The following is a 15,055-nucleotide window of genomic DNA, read 5'->3' as shown; positions in this document are numbered from 1 at the left end:
ATTGTAAAATTCAACGATTTTAAGACAATTTTAAGGACGAGGCTTATACTCAGGTGAGACTTATATGCGAGAAAATACGGTAGATGTGGTTTTGCTTGGCTACAGATTGGACTTGGTGGGTCTTGTGTGGGTCTTGACAATTTTTTTAACTCTGTCTATTGTTTCCAGGGACCCGAGGGGCCTCCAGGAATCAAGGCAAGATACCTATTTCATTCACAACATTGGTTCGTCAATGAATCATATCACTCAGCGCTTGCCCGTGGCGAGACGCGATATGATACATAGCTCGAAGCGACATGTTTAGCGCTACAGCTCTACTAGCGTGGAGAATAGCGGGGGGGGTAACATCGTGAATTTTGAGGTACGGGCCGCGGAACGTTAATGTGAGGAGCAGATGTCGGCCATATCCAGCCATCAGGTAGCCGCCAGTGTTTGGTCAATGTAACCCAATCACACGCTTCCTGTCTGTGCTGTCATGTGTCGGCAGGGTCTCGAGTGGATGTGGATGTGTGTGTGCGAGTGGGGGGGCATTAGATGACACACCAGTGTGGTAATGACTGGCCAGCCAGGCCTCCAGGCAGACTTCATCGGGTTTTGTTGTTGCTCCGCGTTTAGCAGCGCTTCCCGCGTGATTTCAAATCCAACCAGAAGTTGCGGTACGAGGTCACCTGACCCCCCACGTTGCTCTAGATAGGCGACTGGTCGCTGCTCGAAGTGCGGCCAAGGGTACCCGGACGTTTGGTCGACGGACAGTTCTCTCTCTCTCATGATTATAATTTTGAGAGCGAGCGAATCCGGCGACCAAACGTCCGTTCTACGAAACGTCCGGGGACCAAACGTCCGGTCACGGCGGCCAAGTGTCCCAAATTTGGACAAAAATATGTCAGAAATGAGAGAAAATGATTTATTAATGTGTTTCAAATGAATAACAAGCATGCAAAAACATAAGGAAGCTAACGTTAGCACACAAACGTGAAATTATGAATTCAAAACAATTGGATACGGTCATTTTAAATAAAGGAAAAAGTTGCTTTAACCACACTTTGGGACAGCCAATGGGAGATTGTCAAGCAGGACACAAGGCGATTGCGACAATTTCAAAATAAAAGAATGGATAGACTTTTCTGGGATTTTGCATCTTGTTTTTGGGTACTCGGACGTTTCGTCGAAAGACGTTTGGTCCCCGGACGTTTGGTAGAACGGACGTTTGGTCCCCGGACGTTTGGTAGAACGGACGTTTGGTCCCCGGACGTTTGGTAGAACGGACGTTTGGTAGAACGGACGTTTGGTCGAACGGACGTTTGGTCGAACGGACGTTTGGTCGAACGGACGTTTGGTCGAACGGACGTTTGGTCGAACGGACGTTTGGTCGAACGGACGTTTGGTCGAACGGACGTTTGGTCGAACGGACGTTTGGTCGAACGGACGTTTGGTCGAACGGACGTTTGGTCGAACGGACGTTTGGTCGAACGGACGTTTGGTCGAACGGACGTTTGGTCGAACGGACGTTTGGTCGAACGGACGTTTGGTCGAACGGACGTTTGGTCGAACGGACGTTTGGTCGAACGGACGTTTGGTCGAACGGACGTTTGGTCGAACGGACGTTTGGTCGAACGGACGTTTGGTCTCCGGGTTGTTACTGTTGAAACCAGCTCTCAAAATTATAATCATGACAGAGAGTGAGTTTAGTATCTAAATATCTAATATCAACAGTAAACTCTCTGTCATAATTTGACAGCGAGCGAACCCGGCGACCAAACGTCTGTTCTACCAAACGTCCGTTCCACCAAACGTCCGTTCGACCAAACGTCCGGTCGACCAAACGTCCTGTCGACCAAACGTCTTTCAACGAAACGTCCGGTCACGGAAGTTGCTATGTCGGCGCTATAAAACTTCATTCGGGAATGCTTCAATGCAGTTCTTTGTCTTAAATCTTTACCCGCAGTGCAATTATAAGAGCTTGTTGTAATTTCATTTGATTTTTTTTCTCAGGGTTCGTTGGGTCCTCCCGGGATTCCAGGTGTCGACGGACTGAAGGTGCGTTAATTCCAGGAAAAGCATAATATTCATTGGCGCCCGTTGTTAATCCTCGACCTTCATTTCGGGGGCTTTTTTTATTGTCGTTTTCACACGATGGAGAAAAAAAAAATCTCCTCGTAAAATCACGCATCGAATTCCCAAAGCAAACAAAGAGGACACAGTACAGGTGTTTCTCACGAGCGGGAAATGAAGGTCATTTATTTAGCCGGGAAGACGTGATGCCATCGAAATGTATTATAATTCATCCATCTTTTTTGATAGTCGAGTTTATAGACTGAAAAATAGGAAAACACTGTGTATATGTCACTGTGTTTAGGGGGACCTCGGCATACCAGGACAGGACGGCACCCCCGGAGACAAGGTCTGGTGCTGAGTATGCTTCCCCGTGGATTTCTCCACTGATGTTACGGGGGGGGATTGTCCTAATCCGGCATGAATTCGGCACCCCGGATATAATCTAAACCGTCGCAAAGTCAGTAATACCCTCTTGCTTTCTTTCCCAACAGGGTGAAATTGGAGAGCGAGGTGAAAAGGTAAGCAGATGGTTCCAGATGATTGTTCCTCCCTTCTAAATTGGACCACCAGAGGAGGGGTCCTCTTCCAAAGGAAAGCCCGTTTCGGCCATACACCACCGCAAAAACCGGCAGTTTTGCTCCCAATTTACAATCCTGTTGATTTTTCACCTTTAAAATGGCAAGGGCCTCTCATGAGTTTTTAACCACAGAATCCACTTTGTCTTGGTTGGACCATACCACCCCCCCCCCAAGCCCTGAACCCCTTCCCCTCACTCCTAAGCAGCCCAGAAATACTTTAGACTCATTAAAAAACGAGTCTGAACTGACATCACCTGAAGTATTAGAACCATGTGTGAAGCGTTTGAGTGACATTGAAGTGGATTTAAGATGTCCATAAAATAACTTGTGGAGTTTTATTAGCTGTTCGCGAGGAAGAAAACAGAACACTTGATTTGATCCGTCTATAATGACAACTTTTGTCTTTGTGGTTTTTCGTTTTTTTTGCAGGGCGATATGGGGGATGAAGGAACTAAAGGCGAAATTGGGGAGAAGGTATTTGCATTTTTTTATTATTATTGTTATTGTTATTTGGGTGTTTTGAAGCTGCCTCGATCATTTATTTGAGTTTTAGTTTCTGGAGAAGTTGCATTCTGTTGATTTTTTGTTTTTTAATAGGTCTGTTTTTGTCGATTTACTCGTTTTGTCGCATCTACGAGTCATGTTTTGGGTATTTTGGAGTATTTGGGGATGCTAGTTCTGCATTTGGAGTTAGTTTCTGTTCATTTTGGGTCACTTCTTGTTGATTTCGGAGCAATGTTCTGGTTGGGAGGATTTCAACGGAGATACAGTGGTCCCTCGACATACGATCGGAATCCGTTCCGAGACTGAGATCGTATGTCGAGCTTTTCGTAACTCGAGCGAACGTTTCCCATTGAAATGAACTGAAAACTAATTAATTCGTTCCAACCCTCTGAAAAAACACCAAAAACAGGATATTGTATTGGAAAAAATGTTTTATTTCTTCTAATTCGGCATATATTGACAAAGTAATAAATAACGAGTGGTTTAATAGTAATAAAATGTGTTTAATAGAAGTAAAATTAGACGCATTTTGCCGGGGATATAGACAGCGACATACACACAGAGGCGGGGGGAGGTGTTCAGGGGGACTTTATCCACGGCAACAACGCACTCGTAAATGAACAAACAAATTTAAATTAACTTGGATAAATATATACAGACACAACGTTTAATGTAACTTTACACAAAACTGAATTCTAATTTTGTTTTAATCTTTTTTTACCTTCGTTTTATGGGTTGATCCCACCCGGACGTTCCGCCGGAGTCTTCAAAACGAACGCATCAAGAGTTGTTTGGAACTTGTCTGATTACCGAGTGTATTCCAGATCTTTTCTTTGCAAAACTCTGCCGATCCATTGTTGTTTACCTTGTATGTAAATGTAGACCAACGTGGGGGAAAAAAACGGGTGTGGAAATGCAAAGTCTGCCCAGTACTCGTAGATATATTTTAAACACGAAAGAGATGCAAAAAAGACCATGGCCACCTGGCTTGGTCGCATCACGGAATTTTGATCGTATCTTGGGCTAATTAATCGATCGAAATTTCCGTCGTACCACGAGCATGTCGTATGACGAGGTGTCATATCACGAGGTACCACTGTATTTTGGGATGCTAGCTCTACATTTGGAGTCACTTTCTGTTCATTTTGGGTCACTTCTTGTTGATTTTGGAGCGATGTTCTGGTTGGGAGGATTTCAACGGAGATATATGTTTATATGAAACTAAATATGAAAAATGGGCCCATTTTTTGTCTGTGCCATGGCATCAAAATAACATTATAGTCAATGGAGTGTGTACTTAGAAATACATTTTTTTCCGATGCAGTACATTAACCGTACGCATAAAAGTAGTTGTTTTCAAATTTTGGGATGATCCGGTAGCCCTTTGCGGATCTTTTTGGAACACGGTCGGTATTCGAACAAAACGTGCGTCTGACAGGAACGCTACGCTGTCAATTTAGCGCTAACTGTTTTTCGCTTCGGCTGTTTGCCAAGAAAGAAACCGTCCGCAGGAAACAGATGTGGAAAATGAGATAGCGACGAATACTCGAGCGGATCTAGCGGGCTACCAATCGCTGAGCGTCATTGTCAAATCAAGAGCGCCGTCCGTCAGCGGCGTTCCACGGCTGGCGGCGTGGTTTTTTTTGGGGGGGGTGAGGGCACACGGTGGTGCCAAAGTTAACAATAGGGAGCACGCACTGTGGGGAAAATAGCGGGAATGCGCTGGGAAAGAGCAAAACCACAGAAAATGAGGTCCTGGGGGGACTTTGCACGTTACAAAGGGGGTTTGTTTGGACAGGATTGAATGAGGTTTGGGGGCGGGGGTCTGTAGCAGATCCAGAAAGGAAACCATACGACAAGATGATAGATGCACCTTGACTTGGAAGCACTTTTTTTAGGGCGATGATAGAATTCGCCGTGGATGTTCATTCATTCGTTCAGCTTCCGTATCGCTTATTCGCACCGGGGTCACGTAGGGGGTGGTTGAGTCGACCCCTACGCCAATGGTCGTCCGCCACGAATGGAAATTGATGTGCTTCTGTTTTCAAAAGCTGAAGGAAAAAATGGCAGACATGTTTGTAAATATTAAATTTGAGATTTATTTAATACGGGACAGCACATATTAATGAACATATTTCTATTCTTGTGAATGAACATTTACAGTATTTTCACGACTATAAGGCGCACTTAAAAGTCTTGAAGTTTCTCCAAAAATAGACAGGGCGCCTTATAATCCAGTGTGCTTTATATATGGAAATATTTTTTAAATGTGTCATTCATTGAGGGTGCGCCTTATAATCCAGTGTGCTTTATATATGGAAATATTTTTTAAATGTGTCATTCATTGAGGGTGCGCCTTATAATGCAGTGCGCCTTATAGTCGTGAAAATATGGAAGATTATAGCCGAGGGCTCATTTCCATCTTTAGTCCGTTGTGTAGGTTGAAGATAAACGATGACACATACTAGACACAGACACTTAGCACAGTTTTAGACAGTGTTGTGATCGCAATTTTGTATGCCAGGCTTTAAGATGATTGGCTAAGAGGTTCAGAGACGGGAGTTCACTTAAGTTAATTGGTATTGAGTTCCAGGTAAGTGCAGCATTTGGCTGAATGCACTCTTTTTGAAGGGAACTACACAGTCACCTCTAGAGCCAGTTGGATTTTTTTTGTACAGTGGAGGAGGAGCTTAATTGTAAACTAAGGTGGCATCTGCATATTTAACAGAATTTGGGTGATCATCTGGATTGTATTTATGGGTAATGCTTGACTATTTGGAAAAATTGCGTTCCAGACATCCCCGCTTAAGCAAATAGCTGGAAAATTGCCCAATTTACCCAGGCGGCAGTTGCGCATTTTTATCTTGAACCCGCCACGGTCATCACGGGTCCGGGGTGCCGTTTAATCGCAGGATGTCACTTCAGTCTCCAAACCGGCTCGGTCTTGCCACACACGGCGTTGCGGTTTGAACGCTCGTGGCTGGGCTAGAAATAGTAAAGAAATCTCGATTTCCCACACGATAAATCCCCATAAATTGTCCAGTGACGAAAAGACACCCGTTCATCGGAATGGGGGCGCATAATTGTTCTCACATGCGGCATTTAAAAATAAAAGGCAGGCGCATCCGGCTGTTTACTACTCTAGTGACGACGATAGGTTTCCAATCATTCCAAATACGTCAACTCAAGCCAATTCCAAAGAAGCGAATTCCCCCAATTCAAGCAAATGGCGTCCATGTTCAGACGTAAGACGCTGTGTGGCAATTAAATCCCCCTTGTGCGCCACGCATCCTAATGCGCCCCATAAAAAGATGGCGGTTGGTTTTTTTTCAGCGACGTCTGAGCAGCGTGGAGCAAAACCGCAAAGTCCCCAGGAAAACGTGCCGTCCCCCTCCCCTAATTTACCCCACCGACCACACGTCGTTAGACTCGTCGGCCCCTTGTTTTGTCTGCAAGGTGGCATATGGCAGAAGTCTGGCTTCTTGATGTCTGGAATTGCCAGTTAGAAGTACACCAGGGAGTTAGACCACGTTTGGCTGTCCTATTTTTTTTAAATACCATATTTTCTCACATATAAGCCGCCCCCTGTATAAGATGCACCCTTAAAATTGCCTTAAAATCGTTGAATTTTACAATTTCTCGCATATAAGCCGCCCCCTGATTCACAATTTTCACCTCCGTATTAAAACCATGATTGTGGAGGTGAAAATTGTGAATCAGGGGGCGGCTTATGTGCGAGAAATTGTAAAATTCAATGATTTTAAGGCAATTTTAAGGGTGCATCTTATACAGGGGGCGGCTTTTAAGCCTATGCACCCTTAAAATTGCCTTAAAATCGTTGAATTTTACAATTTCTCGCATATAAGCCGCCCCCTGATTCACAATTTTCACCTCCACATTCATGGTTTTAATACGGAGTACTAATGTCTTATTTTGAAGGGAAAATCTTAAGAAAAATCATCGCACATGGTATTTCTGAGATACTGTATGAATCAAAAGCACATTATTAGGGTCGATATCATAAGGAAGTTAGCAATTCTTACTGCAAAACAGAAAATAACCATCAAATAGTAAATGTTAATTTCCCGACATCCACTGGGGAACGAGTATAGCAACGCTGCAAATCTTATGCGCATATAAGCCGTACCCTTGATTCAGTCATCATTTTTTTTGTTACAAATACGGCTTATATGCGAGAAAATATGGAACCTCATCAAAATCAGAATAGGTCAAATGTGAAATCTTTGAAACCAAATTTCTGGTTTGGTGGAGGACCCTGCTAATACGTAGTCCGATATTTTATCTACTGTGAACCCCAAGAATAAACAATTCGTTTTTTGAGAATAGCGAGCGGTCCAGGCCCAAAGCATGCTAACTCCGCAATCCTCCGAAGAGATTGTTGTAACCTTTTCGAGCTATGTAGACGTCGATATCAAATGTCCCGCTCTAAATCCAACGGCGGCGGTGAGGCGAGGCATGACCTCAAGAGAACTCTCCCCACCAGGAATCGTGCTCAACTGCAAGAGTTCAGCGAAGAGGAATGGTCCAAAATTCCTTCTGATCGCTGTGCGCAGCATTTTTGGAACGACAGGAAACATTGGGTTGAGTTTACGGCTGCGAAATGAGAGCAAACCCGTTATTAAAACCAGGGGTTCCCACACGTTTCCATCCTTGCGCTGTGAATCTCGACATGTTATTTTCAAGACAAATATAAAAACAAGGAACCTAAAAACAAGAAACCTAAACACAAGAAACCTAAACACAAGAAACCTAAAAACAAGAAACCTAAAAACAAGAAACCTAAAAACAAGAAACCTAAAAACAAGAAACCTAAAAACAAGAAACCTAAAAACAAGAAACCTAAAAACAAGAAACCTAAAAGCAAGACACCTAAAAGCAAGACACCTAAAAGCAAGACACCTAAAAGCAAGACACCTATAAACAAGACACCTAAAAGCAAGACACCTAAAAGCAAGACCCCTAAAAGCAAGACCCCTAAAAGCAAGACACCTAAAAGCAAGACACCTAAAAGCAAGACACCTAAAAGCAAGACACCTAAAAGCAAGACACCCAAAAGCAAGACACCCAAAAGCAAGACACCCAAAAGCAAGACACCCAAAAGCAAGACACCCAAAAGCAAGACACCCAAAAGCAAGACACCCAAAAGCAAGACACCCAAAAGCAAGACACCCAAAAGCAAGACACCCAAAAGCAAGACACCCAAAAGCAAGACACCCAAAAGCAAGACACCCAAAAGCAAGACACCCAAAAGCAAGACACCCAAAAGCAAGACACCCAAAAGCAAGACACCCAAAAGCAAGACACCCAAAAGCAAGACACCCAAAAGCAAGACACCCAAAAGCAAGACACCTAAAAGCAAGACACCTAAAAACAAGAAACCTGACAAAACTACCTGTTCACCGCTAACTTTTACAACTTTTCTCTCGTCTCGCAGGGGGATGCAGGCTCCTCCGCGGCAGGCATTAAGGTAAAACACTTGGAAAACTCTTCCCGGCGACCCGACATTAATCCCATCTTGCCTTCCAGGGCGAACCTGGAGAGCCTGGAAGAAGTGGACACAAGGTAAAGATGGCTTTCTAATCAAGCAAACGCACTGCTCGCCCTCAGCTAGCCGAATCCGCTTTTTGTGGCGCTCGCCGGCCAACCGTGAGAAAAGCTAGCGGCGGTTGCGCAAGATAAAATAGCTCCGAATCGAGGTTTTGAGGCCAGAATTCCAATCTGGGCCGGCCCTCCTACATAACCAGGTCCACGGGAGTCCCCGCGAACAGAACCTGACGTTGGACTTTTCGCTTTCGGAGCATGGCGGCGCTTTCGCGTTATGTTTTCTTTGGCTAGCAACAGGCCAACCTCGCCGGATTGGTGCAATCCTCGCGGATCTCGTCCTGAGACGTGTTCTTTTTTGACGGCGGCGGCAGGTTCTTTTAACGACGCGTGTGAATAACTCGAGCGAACGAGAGCTTTTCAGCTAACGCTGGCGTCCTCTTTGCTCGCTATTTACAGCCCCTGCAATTGCGCTGACATCCTGACAAACGATTATCCCCGACGCGGCTTCAGACAAAGTTATTGTCTCGCCTCCAACGCCGCAGTCGGACGGCGGCGAAGCAGAAGACGGCGCGAAAGAGCCTTTTGTTCATTACTTTTATAACGCTCTCATTCGCCAAAGTGTAAATTTACAGCCCTTTTCCCCGATCCCTCGAGTGCCGTCACAGCTGATCACTCTCACCCAGAGCTAATCATTCCCTCCCATGTGCCATAAATACGCCCAATTTAACGGCGCGATAGATCACCGGCCGTCAGTCGCTGTTTGTAAAGTCTTTCCGAGGGAGCGGATTGTCCGCGAATTAGTCAAACTTGTCGAAAAGTCAGCCAACTTTTGATAGCGAGCTATGTCAACCTCCTAATAACTTCTAAGCTAGTAGCGGCTTTCGCGCAAAGTGCTCTTGCAACCCTGCAGTGTGTGACAGACGCAACAAAGATTTTAAAAAAACAAACGGCTGAGTGGCATAACAAACTAATCTATGACCACGGCATGGTTTGGTATGAAAGTGCATGCTCGCTACCTTCTCTTGGCGATTGCCGCGACCAGTGGACGGCGGGGAGTAGCGGGTCGGTTGCCAGGCAAAGATGAGACGTGATCATTCGTCCGATGTTTTCAATTGGTCGATGGATATAAAAAACAAAAAAAGATGAGAATACTAATGGAAGACTCACTTAGTTTTCTGATTTTTTTCCATCACCAATGGGAAACTGGACAAAGCAAATGATACGTCGATAGCCAGAAGCCTTTTAGCTTAGCTTAGCTTAGCTTGGCTGTAACATGTCCCAACTCTTCCTGTGTAGGGAGAGCCAGGACTTCCAGGGCTGCCTGGACTCCCAGGGATTAAGGTAAATGTGATGCCGTTTACACCCGTCCTATCATAGCATCTTACCACACTCGCTCTTTATCTGCTTTAGTCCACCGGAGCAAAACTCACCCTTTGTGTTCCATTGCGCTATTTCTTTGCGGCGCCATCTGCATCCATCATTCATGATCACTTTCTTTCAGAAGCTCTGCATTTCAGTTATTCCGATGTAGTTCGACTCTAGGAATGGAACCGTTTCTTTTGCAATTTGCATCGATTCATTCGGTTTGCCTCACTTTGGTCCTTGGAACCCAACATGTAGGACTCGTGGCAAACCAGGAACCGAAATCGGGCACGGAAATGGCACTAGGTCATTTTTTTCCTGGTTTGAGTATACATTCAGAATCAGTGCATTATTTGTTAGTACTTTCCGTAACCGGCATTTTACTGCCCTTTCCCACTAGTATTGGTATGGGTGGTACACGGTCGATTGGTCGCCGGTCTTTTGGTCGCCTGGAAGGTTATTGATTGATAATTACCATTTAAATCGTTGCTCAAATTCCCTAAATACAAACTGCGAATGACTATTTAGTCATACTTAATGCCCTAGTAATTATTAGGCTTAAGAAAAGCTCAAAATTTCCCAGACTTTTATTGTTTTTTGTTGGAGAACTGATTTTATATATCTATATATATTGTCTAATACTGTGATGTGGTTTGGAATGTTAACCTGTGATGGCGTGAATTACTCAAGTACATCCCACTGTTTGTCTGCAATGCCTCAACTGCCGAAATGGTGACGATACCTTTTTTTCTTGCTTGCTCAAGCTTAATCATCCATTTCTTAACAGGCCTGAATGCTTGATGAATCTAACAACATTTCGCTAATGTAGCACTCACCCGCTAGAGCTTGCACTCCGGCTGAGAGCCTTCCGTAAGGCTTGGGAAACCGGTAGCTTGGGCCGCAGATGGTTTAGCGATACGTGGCCGGTCGGCTAGCTCCCCTACAAAGTCAAACGGAGCGCCGCAGTTCATAGCGTCAACTCGCTCCTCGTAAGTCAAGGACTGGGGGCGTTCGTGTCCCGGGGTGGTGGAAATCGGGACGGTAGACGTGGAAATTTGTCGGGTTGTCTTTGCATCTTGAACTCGAGGTGGAGGGGTCGGAATCTGTTTATCTGTTTTATGTCTTGTTTGGTTCTGTCATTTAGGGAGAACCAGGATTCCTCGGACCTCAAGGAGAGCCCGGTCTCCCAGGCCTTCCAGGAACTAAGGTGAGTTCACGGTGTCCAAACTATAGCCCAGTGGTCCCCAAACTATTCCAGAAAGGGCCGCAGTGGGTGCAGGTTTTCGTTCCAACCGGTAAGAGGAAACCTTTTCACCAATCTGGTATCCTGGAAGTGCAATCAGTGGATTGCAGTCAGGTGCTTCTTTTTTCAGCAGAAACCTCATTGGTTGAACTGTTTATGTTGGATCGGTTGGAACAAAAACCTGCACCCACAGCGGCCCTCTAGAACCGGTTCGTAGACCTCTGCTATAGCCACAAACTTTTTTAGATTTGAACTCAACCTCGACAAAATGGCAACAATTGCGTACAGGTTGAAAGTTTTGCATGTTGCTTAGAAGACGTGAGTATAAAATGTTTAGACATTAATGAGTGTTGTCTATTGATACAGACGCTCCCCTACTTACGAACATACGACTTACGAACAACGGTACATACCAACATGTCTGCAAATTGCGTTTATGTCGAAAAATGTTCGTAAGTTCGATTTTGTATTTTTTTCCGAGTAGTGCTTCTTTCCGCCGCTAATACCGACGCCTGGCGCTGTGAGAGCTCAGCTCACCTAGCATCTACCTTCTTCTGTCCAATTCGTTGCAATGCGGAAGTGCGTGAACGTATCTCCAGTGCGCAAAGAATCTTTTTCATTTGTATCATTAAATATCTCGTGCATCCATTATTGAATATGGTTGGTAAAAAGCGAAAGGCTTCTATTGAGGGAGTTGCAAGGAAGAGGCAAGCCATTTCATTTGAAACGAGTGGCAATAATAACGAAGCTTGATGCGCGTGAGTGTGGTGAGCGTTGCACGGGCATACAACTTGAATCGTTCGACCGTCAGTACCATTTATAAACAGAAAGATCGAGCAGCAGCACCCAAATATTGAACGTTGCACAAAGTTTGCAAATCAATTGAATGATGCCATACAGTGCTACCACATCATTTATGATGAAAAAAAGAAGAAAACTGTGCAATCGTCGTTAGATCGCTTCTTTCGGTCAGTTTCTAATACATAAATCTCTCTCTCTATACAGTACTGTACATATTCCTCCATTTTATTAAATGTTTTTTTCAGTACAAACCAATGCGTGTTACTTATACAAGCCTTAAACATACAAATGCACTTATATAAACCTTCAATATACTTATATAGGCCTTAAACATAAATTATAATACAAAATATAGCACTGAATCAACTTACAAACAAATTCAACTTATGAACAATCGCTCGGAACGTAACTCGTTCGTAAGTAGGGGAGCGTCTGTATGTGATAGCTGTTGGCTATTGTAAATAGTAAACGATAGTCAATCAAACCACGTTGTTGGTGAGTATTCTTCAAAATGACATCAATTGAACTCAAATTTCAGTTACTAGTTTTTACGTGTGTTGCCTAGGAAAGACTGGATACATTTTTCTGCTAGCTTGTGTCGCCTCCAAAATGTCAGCCAATTGGAGCCAATGTGCGCTTCCTTTGAGCTGTGACATTAACACACTGAGAAGCCAGCTGTGGCACTGCACACACGCTGGAGGATAATGCACACGTGTTTGCGCTGGATTGCGGATTAATCCCACGCCACTCACGAATAGGGGGGCTGGAAGCATATTTAATATGATGGTTTTCTTATGTTCACAAGGCTTTTTTGTATTGTAAAAACTGTTTAGGAAGATGGTCAGTGGTGATGGTGGGTTCCAGTTCACTCTTAGTTTTACCACAGCTCCATCTGTTGGCTTTCTCTACTTACTTCAGGACAGGGAACGCACCAGAACGGGAAATAAATTAGTATACTTTTGAGACTAAGCATTTATTTGTGTGTCAAGGGTGAGAGAGGAGAGCACGGACCCCCCGGGAAAGGCGAACGGGGTGAGATGGGACCTGTTGGAGCGAAGGTATGTTATGCCTTAGTTGAGTTTTAGCGGCCTACACCTTAAATTTCTCTTGGGAGTTTGCATCACGTCAACGTCCATGGGAACTCGCCATTGTTTACGTCTGTCTTGGACTCGCCAGGTAGCTTCAATAAACTCTAGTCTAAACTCAGATGACCCACAGATGTTTTTTGCCTGGTTATTAAGAAATGAAATCAGGGACGGACCTCAAATAAACACAGTCGGTTATTTTAGTGAAATATGACTGCATGTCATTTTTTTCTTAGGGGGGTAATGGGACCTCCGCTGTAAACCAATGAGGTATTAGTTATCATCTACCCCAATCTGGGGTCAATAGGTCAAATAGCCCAGAATATAAATATGCTCTCCACAGTAATAAATTAATACATAAAACAACCAAAAAGGTCACGGGGTTAATTAGAGTCAAAATGTCATATAACACAGAAGTTATTTAGCAAACAAGATTCTCATCACTAATTAATTAGTCCTTTAAAAAAATGGAGTATTGCATTGAAAAACCAAAAGGTGCCAGATAACGAAGACGGTATTATATAGCATCGAGCTATCGTGCAAATAAGATGCTAATAAGTTATAATTTGAACCATAGTCTCAAAACCAATGTCCAAAATTGAATACCGTATTTTCACGACTATACGGCGCATCGTATTTTTATATTTTTAGCCGCAGTGTCAATAACGAGTGCTATTTCTGTATTTTACACACACAAAGGACGCACTGTTTTTATAGACGCAGCCAGGCATGGCAAAACACACACCATCTATCACACACGCTACACCCACTCGCTAAAAACACGTTTTTAAAAAGGCAATGGAAGCAAAACTGAGTTCGGTTGTACTTTATTTAGCCATTTTACAATGTACTCATGTCATCATCACCCACAAATCCATCAAAGTTGCTTCGTTAAGGTGTGTTGATGCCGATAGCCAGGCCACAATCCATTCGCAAATAGTAGCTAGCTAGCAGCTAGCGTCCATGCTTCGTAAAACTGTGTTGATGCTGATCGCCAGGCCACAATCCATTGGGTGTATTGACAAAAGAACTACATATCCCAGCAGTCACTGCGCAGTACTTTTTCTACAGGCAAATAGTAGAGTCGAGGGTTGCTTGCCGTAGTTGTAAGAGCTGTAGAGGATGGTGTACCCTATTGACTGATTTATTTTATTTTATCGTGATAACAATTTTAGTATTGGTCCATATATAAAGCGCACTGGATTATAAGGCGCACTGTCTATTTTGGAGAAAATTTAAGACTTTTATATGCGCCTTATAGTCGTGAAAATACGGTATTTTACATCCAACCCTTGAAATAATTCAATACTTCTCTCCAAAAAGACTAAAATATAACAGATTTGAGTCAATGACTTCACTTTGTCTGGTACTTATCACCATTTCCTTGGTAGGGTTCGCAGGGTGAGGTGGGCACACCTGGTTCCAAGGGGTCAAAGGTAACATAAATTCTGTCCCATCACCAATTCATCTTTCAATTTTAGCCCATGTAGCCTAATCGATGTTCTCTTTGTAGGGTGAAACTGGAGATAAAGGAGAGTTTGGGGCGGTAGGGCCAAAGGTGAGACGTAAAAATGAAAGCCATGTTTGTAATTTTCATCTGCAATCAATTAAAATTTGCTATTGTGCATTTACAGGGCCCACCTGGGCAAAAAGGAGAGCAGGGGGCCACGGAAATCGTTGATTACAACGGGAATATTCAGGAGGCGTTACAGGTCAGACAACGGGTGCCAATATTTGTTTTTAAAGTGCTGTTTTTGCGCTGTTTGAGAAGATCTGTTGACGTGTCGGTTTGTCTTTTCTCCTTCCAATCGTTTGGTCGGCTGCAGAAGATTACCACTATTACAGTGACGGTAATTATGATT

The 15,055-nt window shown here is 43.9% G+C and overlaps 1 protein-coding gene across 3 annotated transcripts in view; it reads left to right on the top strand.

The window, feature by feature from the left end:
* Window positions 1-15,055, top strand: part of col25a1 (collagen type XXV alpha 1 chain) — a 79,702-nt gene that overhangs the window by 55,130 nt on the left and 9,517 nt on the right. For all 3 annotated transcript variants that reach the window (XR_013297175.1, XM_077588252.1, XM_077588251.1), the window contains 14 exons: window positions 169-195; window positions 1,993-2,037; window positions 2,357-2,401; window positions 2,547-2,573; window positions 3,063-3,107; window positions 8,593-8,625; window positions 8,685-8,720; window positions 9,999-10,043; window positions 11,209-11,271; window positions 13,098-13,166; window positions 14,585-14,629; window positions 14,707-14,751; window positions 14,828-14,905; window positions 15,020-15,043. Coding sequence is in view for 2 of the 3 variants with exons in the window: in XM_077588252.1 (XP_077444378.1) it covers window positions 169-195; window positions 1,993-2,037; window positions 2,357-2,401; window positions 2,547-2,573; window positions 3,063-3,107; window positions 8,593-8,625; window positions 8,685-8,720; window positions 9,999-10,043; window positions 11,209-11,271; window positions 13,098-13,166; window positions 14,585-14,629; window positions 14,707-14,751; window positions 14,828-14,905; window positions 15,020-15,043 (627 nt within the window). In the remaining variant the exon portion in view is untranslated. The remainder of the gene's footprint in view (window positions 1-168; window positions 196-1,992; window positions 2,038-2,356; window positions 2,402-2,546; window positions 2,574-3,062; window positions 3,108-8,592; window positions 8,626-8,684; window positions 8,721-9,998; window positions 10,044-11,208; window positions 11,272-13,097; window positions 13,167-14,584; window positions 14,630-14,706; window positions 14,752-14,827; window positions 14,906-15,019; window positions 15,044-15,055) is intronic.

The sequence above is a fragment of the Stigmatopora argus genome, chromosome 20 (assembly GCF_051989625.1).
Source record: "Stigmatopora argus isolate UIUO_Sarg chromosome 20, RoL_Sarg_1.0, whole genome shotgun sequence".
Lineage (NCBI taxonomy): Eukaryota > Metazoa > Chordata > Actinopteri > Syngnathiformes > Syngnathidae > Stigmatopora > Stigmatopora argus.
Note: the sequence above shows the minus strand (reverse complement) of the source record. Positions and strands in the feature narration are given on the sequence as shown.